The sequence below is a fragment of the Cherax quadricarinatus genome, chromosome 16 (genome assembly GCF_038502225.1).
Source record: "Cherax quadricarinatus isolate ZL_2023a chromosome 16, ASM3850222v1, whole genome shotgun sequence".
In the NCBI taxonomy this organism is placed as follows: Eukaryota; Metazoa; Arthropoda; class Malacostraca; order Decapoda; family Parastacidae; genus Cherax; species Cherax quadricarinatus.
In genome coordinates, this window is record NC_091307.1 from 18,784,690 (window position 1) to 18,795,721 (window position 11,032).

Here is an 11,032-nt window from a genome sequence, read left to right on the forward strand (position 1 = left end):
GCTGGAAAATTTAAACCCATGTGTGGTGGCCCAATTGGAAACACGGTTGACTGCATGCTGGAGAGAAACTGTAATGAGGTGACAGTCAGCGCCTGCACAGGCAATAGCGAAGTCATCAACATAGAGTGATGACCAAATATTTGATGGAAGACTAGAGGCCAAATCATTAATAGCAAGGAGAAAAAGTGTTGTGCTCAGAACACATCCCTGGGGGACACCTTCAGCTTGGATAAAGTCCGGGGAGAGCACATTATTAACCCGAACACGGAAATGTCTATCAGTTAAAAAGTTCTTAAGGAAGGATGGTAGATTGCCTCGGAGGCCTAAGGAGTGGGCTTGGGCCAAAATATTATACCTCCAAGTTGTGTCATATGCCTTCTCAAGGTCAAAAAATATGGCAATAACTGAGTGGTTATTCGCAAAGGCATTACGAACATACGTATCCAAGCGTAGTAAGGGGTCTATGGTAGAACATCCCTTACGAAAGCCATATTGACGAGTGGAGAGACTGTTGTGTGTCTCTAAATACCACACTAAACGTCTATTTACCAGGCGTTCCATCACTTTGCAAACTGCACTGGTAAGAGCAATGGGACGATAGTGGGAGGCTTCATGTCCCGTAGTGCCTGGTTTGCGGAAAGGGAGAACAATGGCAGATTTCCACAGCTGTGGAAGAACTCCTTGTGACCAAATAAGATTGAAAAGGCGTAATAGGACTGCAAGGGCTGACTGATGTAAATGTTGTAGCATACGAATATGAATGTCGTCGGGCCCAGCTGCCGATGATCGGCAAGCTGAGAGTGTTGCCTCCAGTTCTTGAAGTGTAAAAGGCACATTATACTGTTCTTCTCTGAGAGAAGAAAAGTCCAAGGGTGCTAACTCTCTGGCAGACTTTGAGGAAAGAAATGAGGGGCATAGATGGAGCCCCTGAGAAATACAGACCAGATGATTGCCAATTTCATTGGCAACATCTAGTGGGTTTGCTATATCAACACCGGCAACCCGCAGAACAGGAGCCGGGTCAGGAGAATATTTACCACTCAGTTTTCGTACTTTTTTCCAGACTGCACTCATAGAGGAAGCAGAGGTGATGGTGGAGACATAATCTCGCCAGCAAGTGCGTTTAGTGTCACGGATGACACGGCGAGTGATCGCACGCTTCTGCTTAAAATCAAGAAGTCTCTCCGTGGTTCTATTGTACCGGTACCTGCCCCATGCAGCGCATTTCAAACGTACTGCACGAGCACAGGCAGGAGATCACCAAGGCACGCATTTCTGAGAATGCCTGCCCGAAGTTTGTGGTATAGAATGAGAAGCTGCGGTTAAAACGGAGGACGAGAAGAGGTGTAAAAGCTCATCAATGGAGGACGAAGAAGGAACCTCTCTAAAAACAGTTAGTTGTGAGTAAAGGTTCCAATTTGTCTGATCAAATTGCCAGCGTGGGATACGAAGAGGTGGTGAATATGAAGGGGAAGTAAGAATGACTGGGAAATGATCAATGTCATGTAAATCTGGGAGAACAGACCAGGTGAAGTCTAATGCAGCAGAGGAAGAGCAGACTGAGAGATCGATGCAAGAGAGAGTGTGAGTCCAAGGATCAAAATGGGTGCGAGTACGCGTATTTAAAACATGGAGGGGGTGGGTGGCAAGAAAAGTCTCTAACTGAATGCCACGGGATTCACAGTGAGACCCCCCCCCCAGAGGAAATGATGGGCATTAAAATCGCCAAGTAACAGAATCGGTGGTGGTAATGACGAAACAAGAAAGGCAATATCCGGAATAGATAATGCCCGAGAAGGAGAGAGATATAAAGAACAGAGCATATACCACCTATGCAAGTGGATACGGGCTGCTGTGTAATGCAGCGAAGTACGAACAAATAGCTGATGGTACGGAATATCAGTGCGTAGAAGAAGGGCACTTTCATTAAAGGTCCCATCAGGAAAAGGATCTGAAGAATACAATAAATTATAGCCTGAGATGGGAGAGATAACAGCAGAGTGTAATTTTGGTTCCTGTAAGCAAACACCAACAGGGGAAAACTGGGAGAGTAACATCTGAAGCTCACCCCAATTACCCCTGAGGCCGTGTATATTCCACTGTAAATAGGCCATGATTGGCAATGATAAAGATACTTGAAATCCACAGGTAAGGGTTCCTACGGACTAGAGGGGTTAGAAAAGTCCACATGCGGAGGCAGCGGAAAACGTTCAAGCAGCGAAGGAACGGTGCGCTGTGAAGAAAGGAGTTGAGCAGATGGAGGAGAGGAGAGAGAAGGAACCGAGGGTGGATCAGTGTCCATTGATGATTTGGTCTCTGCAATATATTCAGAGGTTGCTTCAAGTGTTTCGGAATTCAGAGACGTCGTATGGGAGACAATATTGGAGATGGTAGGGGGAGGATGAGTAAAGATTGGAACTGTAATGGACTGTACCAAGGTAGGGGGGGGGCGAAAGGGTGGAGGGAACTGGAGAAGAAGCGTGGAAGGGGACAGAAGAGGCAGAAACCTGGGAGGTGGCAGAAGAGGAAGAAACTTGGGAGGGAACAGGGGAGGTAGGTATAGTACGAGGAGGAGGGTGAACCTCTACACTTGTAACAGAGCCAGTGAGAGGGGAAGAACCCGGTACAGAGACAGGGAAGGTAAAATGAGGAGGTGGAAGAAGGGAAGGAGGGGTTAAAGGACCTTTTTTTGACTTCTGAGAAGTAGAGGGACGATTGGGAGGAGGTGTCGTACGAGATCTCGTCGATACTGAGGCTTGTGAGGGAGAACACGAAGAAGTGAGAACAGACTGAGGCGTTGAAGTAGGGACGTCTGAGCCTAGGACAGCAAAAGAATTAGATACAGGAGTGACTATGGGAGAGGTAACCACAGAGGAGGCTGCAGAAGATGGGACCCCAGAAGTGGGGGGACGTTTTGAAACACGGGAATAAGAAACACGAGGTAGTCTCCCTTGGAGGCGGAGATGAGAAACTGCCATGGCATAAGGGAGACCTTCTGCCTCTTTGAGGTAACGGATTTCCCGCTCATTTAAGTAGACTTGGCAACGGTGAGAGTACGAAGGGTGAGCCTCATGACAATTAAGGCAAGAGGGAGGTCGATTGCAAGACGTATTTGAATGGTCATCGGCACCACAGACTGGGCATTCGGCTATAGATCTGCAATATTTCGCTGGATGGCCAAATCGCCAGCAATTTCTACACTGTTGCAGTGTAGGGATCACCTTTCGAACTTGTAACCGATGTCCTGCTACATAAACTGAGGATGGGAGTTCACGGCTGTCAAAAGTTAAACGAGCCACATTGCTAAGGTATCGTCTCCGCCTGCGGGCAGGAAGAACATAAGTGTCTACCTTGAGGATTGGGAGATCTTGGAGTTCCAGCTGTTCAAGAATGTCATTGCCACATGTCTGGAAATTTTGTTGAACTATGGTATGGGGCAGAATGACGGTACCACTACAAGAATTGAGGGAATGATGTTTTTCAATAGTGACAGGAACAGTATCTATATGGGAAAGAAGAGAAAGATCATGAGCTTGGGTAGCATTCTGTACAGTGATGATGCGCGTACCGCTCTTAAGAGCATGAAAAGAAATATCTTTACCAACATGGCGTAGGAGTGCCTTGCCAATACTGTGGTCAGAAAGATAGGCGGTAGAGGAAGTCGGTCGTAAAGTGAAGAATTTAGTCCATTGTGCAGTCTGAAACTGAGCGTGGAAAGGGAGTGCAGGACGTGTCGATCTTTTCTGAGAAGAACGAGAAGGTGGAGAAGTATCATCAGCAGGTAATTGTCGTTGGCGTTTAGGCGTGGGACCAGAGTTGGTCCGACGTGGAATGGGCCGGCAATTCGAAAATTGCTGCACTGTAGAGGGAGAGGCCAGAAGCATAGTCAAAGGAGAGCGGAGGTCAGATAAATCGAAGGAGTCAGTCGAGACCTCAGTACCTGAAGCGGGTGAGGAAACAGCACCGGCAAGAGGTACAGAGGCATGAGGAGTGTCCAAAGAGTGGTCCAAAGATGAGGCGGGGTCAGAACGGGGTGTGGTATCAAGAAGGGGCCCGGGGGTAGCAGGTTCATGGATTGGGTTCTCCATGGTTAGGTTACTTCTTTCTTTTTGTTTTTAAGAAAAAAAAGAAATAAGAAAAGAAAATAAAAATAAAAAAAAGAATAAAAAAAGGGGGGACCGGGGAGGGATGGTTCCTAGGAGGAATGAAAGGGCCAGAAATCTCCCTCCGCGCCCAAGAGGACCTCAGCACCGCAAGTAGCGTAGATGCAGCATGGAACCCATGCCATACCCTACCCATCATGCCAATAAACCAGCAATCCCGGATAGCAACCTCACATCTGCTGAGCTACCTCGGTGGACAAAAGAGAGGGCGGCCGGATATCCGCCACAAAGCATACCTCCTTCGGCCACCACCCCCGGAATCCGAAAGGTGGCTTCCAGAGATACACCCGTCACCCAAAAGACACCCAAAGCCACTCTCCGGGATACCAGAGAGGGATCGGGACATCCCCAGGCGATCCAGATTCCACGGCAAACTACGCCACCGCCAAGAACCTCAACGGAATGGGATGGATCCCGGTACCCTTTCCCCTACCTTGGAACTAGCACGCCTGTGGGAAAAATCCCAAAGGCCAAAAAGAGGAAGGGCAAAAGGGAGGGGTGGGGAGGAGGAGGAGGAAAGGGAAAAGGGGAGGATGAGGAGAATGGGATAGGGAAGGGTGGATTGGGGGGTAATTAGGTTCGGTCTGAGGAAGGAGACCGACAGGTAATTAGGTTTCGGTCTGAGGAAGGAGACCGACAGGTCTAATTCCTCAGACCAAGAGCCTCTTCACCACATGTATGTACACAAGGAGCCCCCCCCCCCCCCCCCCCCGCGGCCCAATCCTTGACCAGGCCTCCCGGTGGATCAGGGGTTGATCAACCAGGCTGTTACTGCTAGCCGCACATAGTCCAACGTGCGAACCACACCTCGGCTGATCGGGAACTGACTTTAGGTATTTGTCCAGCTCCCTCTTGAAGGCAACCAAAGGTCTATTGGTAATTTCCCTTATGCCTGATGGGAGGTTATTAAACAGTCTTGGGCCCCAGGCACTAATCGTGTTTTCTCTTAGTGGACTCACGACACCCCTACTTTTCATTGGGGGTTATGTTACGCCGTCTGCACACGAAAATCACTCCCTACTTTCGTAGGGAGTGATTTCCGTTTGCAGACTTGGGAGGAGTACATATAGGATTTTCCAGGTGTAGATTATGACGTATCTCTCTCGCCTGTGCTCCAGTGAGTACAGGTCAAGTGATTCCATTTTATTTTGGTCTGTGCACATTACTTACTACGTTTGAAAATGAGCATTAGAAGTTGCTGAAATACGTTAATGCATTTTCCTTAAGGCAAAAAAAAAAAAATGTGTATTGGAGATATATTTATAAGTAAGAAAGTGTCTTCAGGACAAAAGTAAGTGGAATATCTTAGGATACAATGTTATGTTTTAAAAAAGGGGTGTAAATATCTAGCCGGGATAGGTCAGGAGGTGCTAAGCCACAGAACAGGTTATCATCGAGTTAAAAACCCCTGGCAGAGACAGTGCTTATTATTTATCAGTGGTATATATACCCTGAGGTGTGTGTCTATCATTGTAGATACTTGTAGAAGTGTGTTTCTCGGTGTATATTCACTCTTTTTAGTTCCGTTATTATTATTATTGTGTTAGTAGAATTACTTTATTCTTAATATTATTATTTTCATTGTTATTATTGTTAGTAGTAGTAGAATTACTTTATTCTTAATAATAATAATAATAATAATAATAATAATAATAATATTATTATTATTATTATTATTATTATTATTATTATATTATTATTATTATTATATTATTATTATTTGCATTATGCTTTTTCTATTCAGTAGCTGAACCAATAGTAAGTAAAAATTTTTGTGTTTCATTAATGGATTGATTAGGTCGTTTTTGCTTGTATCAGTGTGTTTCAAGTGACTTTTATTATCATATTTGCAGTCGTTGCCTCTTTACTTAAATACACTTGGTATATATTATGTTGTGCTTATCTCGCTTGATGCGTGTACACGAATAACAACAGTGTATATGCGTAAGAGTTTAACCCCATATTTGGGGTTAAACTGATATCCTCAGTGGTGCTACAGATATCCGCAGTGATGTACCGGGCATACTCAATAAAATCTTAGCTAACTTCAATAGTGTTGTATGTATCCACATTGCATTTATTCTCAAGTGTCACAGGTATCCTCGGTTATATTAGTAAGCCTCAGTGGTACTGCAGGTATCCACAATAGTATTACAGCTATTCTCAATTGTTACAGGCATCCTTAATGGTGCTGCATGCATTCTCAGTGGTATTGCAAGTATCCTCAGTATTATTGTAAGTATCCTCTACTCTGTTAGTTATCCTCTGTGTTAGTGCTGATATCCTCAGCTGCACTGCGAGATTCTTCACAGCGTGCATTTATTTTCAATGGTGTCTACTAGTACGAAAACACAGGGGTCTTCAGCAGCCTCCATCAGCAGCGCGTTCTACAGGGCCTTCCCAGTCTACTCCAGTCACAGTCTGCTCTCTACACCCTCGTGGTCCACCAGGTCCAAAAGGCGCAGATAACAGATGTTTTTCACCTCCATGATGCCCTTCTCCACCTCCGCTTCGAGAGAGTTGTTCAGGCGCGTCCTGAGACCCTCCAAGATGGCTTCCTTCTTGTTCCTGCGGGCGCAGATCACGAACGGGAAGCCAAACTTCTCGCGGTAACTGTTAAAATAAAAAAAAAATATGTTAGCCTTTCCAATATCATTCCATGGGAAAGCTATTTCTAAATTGGCCTGTGTATTTTTGGATGTGTTAGAGCTCCAGCTCTTGGTCTCCGCTTCTAAGCCACTAATTAACCAGTATGTGGAATACATCAGAATAAATGCGCCAACATTCTATCAACCTCTCTAATTCACCTAGAGCAGTAAAGTGAGCAAATAATCACAAATTCACAGAAGCGATACAGCGCCTGGGAAATGGGAAATAATCAGGATTGATTTATGGGAAGGTCATTTCAATTCCTTGGGTCAAGTGGGAGGCGCATTAATTTAACTGGAGTGGAATGTGAATATCCAGAAACTGGAACAAATAACATACTTTAATGCGGTTTGGATTCTATTATATTTCATGAAGCGTGTAACTCCTGTGTAGTAGTGGAGGCTCGATCCTCTGTGTCCATTAATTGCTACGGGATTCCTGACCAGTTAGGAAAACTGAAGAACAGTCAGCTTTCTCAAGACAATCACTAACTGGATGACGCTTGCATATCACTGGTACAATATGTGGACAACATGCGATTTGCGGCATTTCGTTAGGACGTTTCGTCCACCAGAGACTTTCATCAATTCGGGACGAATACCGCGTCTTACAAGTATGGTAAAAAGCTTGTAAACCAAGCGAGAGCGTTCCTGTATTTCCTCACCTGTGGTTCATGCTGTCCAGGCGTTGGCTCTCCTCTGGGGTCAGGCTGGTAACACCGGCGGCTTCTTGCTCCCTCTTGGACTCCTTCGTGAGTTGGCCTGCCCTCGCCAGCCTCCCAGCCAGGTCTGGGTGACAACGGAGGATGCCTTCCCGTCCTGCACGAAGATTCAGTGTCGTTCCAATTAGATCCAAGGTACACATGAAACTAACAAGTTAATAAATGAGACGCATGTGCAGCAGTCGAGTATTTTTATCGTTGAATATACTACTTCAAGGCTGACGAACTGATCAAATCATCTTTACCTCTAAATTGTTTTGTTATCTACAATGCCTGTCGCCTTTGTTTTCGACTGAAGAAGCCTGCAGATCAGGTGAAACGTTTCGACATCAATGATACTCAGCTAGCACATGTCTTGTTCATGATACCGACAACTGGTGAATGAAACACATGTTCATCATCGGGGTACCTTTATCTGAAAGACGTTTCGCCCACTAGGGGGCTTTATCACATATAATGATTAGTAATGAAGCCTCTGGCGAGCAAAACATCTCAGACAAATATGCCAAGTTTTAAGGACTAATCTTATTTAACCTACCTTCAAAAGTACACTAATTATTACTATTACTATCTTTATAATAATAATAATAATAATATTATTATTATTATTATTATTATTATTATTATTATTATTATTATTAATTTCATGGGTAATACAACTCCCGTGGAAAGAGAGAGCATTAGGTTTGTTCTAAGGAAGGTGAGGATAGCTCTAGTTCCTCAGACCAAGAGCGCTACACTGGCATCACTCCACCCTCTACTAAGTGGCAAGTTTATTTAGGTACAGGTACACATAAGTACAATTATCATACATTTTAACATATCACTGCTGCACGCAGAAACAAGCAGAGGCGGATCACAGCCAGAAGGATTCGAACCCACGCTGACTGCGATCTCTGTACATACTTCTTGTTTCTGCGTGGTGCAGTGATGTGTTAGTACGTATTACAACTGTACCTGTGTATATTAACATACGTACAATAAGGTCACAGTAAACAGGTGATATCACAATATGAAGAACAATCACTATGAAAAAAATAGTGAAATTCCAACCGCTTTCGTGATTTCTCACCTTATCAAGCGCTTGGAATTCCACTATTTTTTCACAGTTGTTATCCTGCACATTAGTATATCTGTAAATTACCTAGGATAATCCCCAGAAGAGTCGGACAAAGTGACTTATTTCCACTGGGGTCCTTTGAGGGTACCACGCCCATGCAGTGGGAATTATTGCGCCGGAGTAGCAATTATATTAATGCTTTTATAATTTAGGGAACATTTTAATATATTTACATTAATAATTATTTGTTATCGTGAATATTTAAACATTATTTTTATTTCTGAAGTCATTAACTGCAGCCAATCAATGAATTAGTTATGACGTCATGAATAGCAGCCAGTTATTATTATTATAATTATAAAAAGAAGCGCTAAACCTACAAGGGACATACAGTACAGCCAATTAAAGCATGGGTAATAAGACGTCATAAACAGCACCTAATTAAGACTGATGACATCCTACGCCCTCAGTCAACAGCAGCATCCAAACAAGGAATGGACAATGTGACGTCTTTAGCATTAGTAGCCAATAAAGGCCCGGGAGATGTGACGTCATCAGCAGCAGCAGCGAATCATGGCCAAGGAGACAGAGACTCACATGCTCCCCAAAACATCCGGCCCTAGGGAATCCCTATAGTGTATACTATACCATACCCTCCCTCTCTCATACTCATATACTTTCATTCAGTACCAACATACAATCTGTTGACAATATGCATTTCAAGTACTTTATATTTTAGTAATTTTTTTCATCATATACAAGTTTTCGTGAGTACTTAATTTATCTCAGGAAAGCAGAGTCCCTAGCAAGCAGCTGCCTCTTACCTGCCACGGGAAGATCATCAATAAATCTGCAGATCTCCTCGTGTAAGTGCCTCACGTCGCTGAACGGTCGATGTTTCCACACTGCGGCGGCACACAAGGGACAATGCTCAATCACGTTGCCGAACACTTCAATAAATTCCTCATAATCCAGGGCGTTTACCTTAGAAACCTGCATGACTGAACCCTGTCTGGCCAAGGTCACCTGTACCACTACTGCCCTCTGTCAGCCAGACCCAGAGATTCCCACACTTCTTCCATGTTACGTAAAAACATATGTTCGCTCCTCCTTCGAACGCAGTGATTTATTCCACAAGTTGCAAAAACACTGGATGATAATTTAGCTTTTTATATTATATTCTGTTTACCTTAACTGTAGTCTCAAAGATGCTCATCCATGTGTATACAGTCAATGAATGTAAGATTGTATGGTATGTGCTGTACACAGAGGTGTGAGTATATGTCTCTCCCAAGATATATACATTGAGTTTACTTTAATTTACTTTACTTGTGGTGCATAAGTAAAGATGAGTTAATGACCCTCGTGTAGTCAATAAGATTTAAGAAATAATGACTTAACGTGGATCGTTGAAACATTATATTAGTAATGAAACTTGTCTTTTTTTATGTTACATCCTAAAAAATATGTTAACTAATGATTGCCAATTCTTAACGCATCTCTCTGCACAATGGTCACTATATAACAAAAAGTACTTCTTTAAAATCCACCTCAAGTGGTCAGGCCACTAAAACTTTTTTTATCTCACTTTTCCTGTCAACGCACATCCTTTCTCGCTTCTCTGTCTTACCCTTTGCACTTTCTCTCCCCATTCTTGCCATCGATCGTGTGGATTAACATACAAGAAAAAAAAAAAGCCCATCGCTGTTGGCAACTCCCTCAGCCGTCATGTTGTTGCCTCAACATCAGTGAGAATAACCAGCCATGTATGATGCATCTACATGAACTCAAGCATGTGATCACATACACACTCACACTTACACATACATACACAAGACTTAGAACAGGGAGGGAATGGGACCTAGTAGCAACCATCAGAGAGGCGGGGCCAGGAGCTGCGACTCGACTCCTGCAACCACAGAAAGGTGAGACCAAGTCGGTGAGTACACACACAGACGTACAATGTATGCGCAACAATCATAGGGGGGATGGAGAATAATGAAGTTGGTCTAGGCCTTTCGTGTTGCAGACTGCAAAAGCTTCTTTAGGAGCAATATAACGAAAGGGAAAGGGGTGAAAAACTCAGTAATAGTACTGACAGAAGCGTGCGTTTAGGAACGTATTCTCGTCCAAGGAATAAAAAAAATATATTGAAAATGTTTCCGGATGATACAAAAACTTTAAGGTAAAATAAATAATTATGGCTGCAACTTTTTCAAGATGACTTGGATAAATTGAACAAACTGGTAGACGACTAATGGAATTTAATGTAGACAAGTGTTAGGTAATGGAAACGAGAGAGAGCGAGATCATGTCTCGTGAAGTAAGTAAAATGTGTGATAATATAGAGAGGGAGAGACTTAAGAATTAATAATAAGAAAAACAGTTGCTACCGAAATATCATGTAAACGAAACTACGAAGATTAATGCTGACCAGAA

General features: G+C 43.6%; 1 protein-coding gene across 1 annotated transcript; it reads right to left on the reverse strand.

Moving 5' to 3' along the window:
• Positions 1-6,436: 6,436 nt before the first annotated feature.
• On the reverse strand, positions 6,437-9,640 carry LOC138852762 (2-oxo-4-hydroxy-4-carboxy-5-ureidoimidazoline decarboxylase-like). The gene is made up of 3 exons (XM_070085453.1): positions 9,418-9,640; positions 7,477-7,630; positions 6,437-6,776 (listed from the first exon to the last, which is right to left on the reverse strand). Exons 1-3 carry the CDS (start codon positions 9,590-9,592, stop codon positions 6,578-6,580), a joined length of 528 nt encoding a protein of 175 aa, XP_069941554.1. The 5' UTR covers positions 9,593-9,640; the 3' UTR covers positions 6,437-6,577.
• Positions 9,641-11,032: the final 1,392 nt, after the last annotated feature.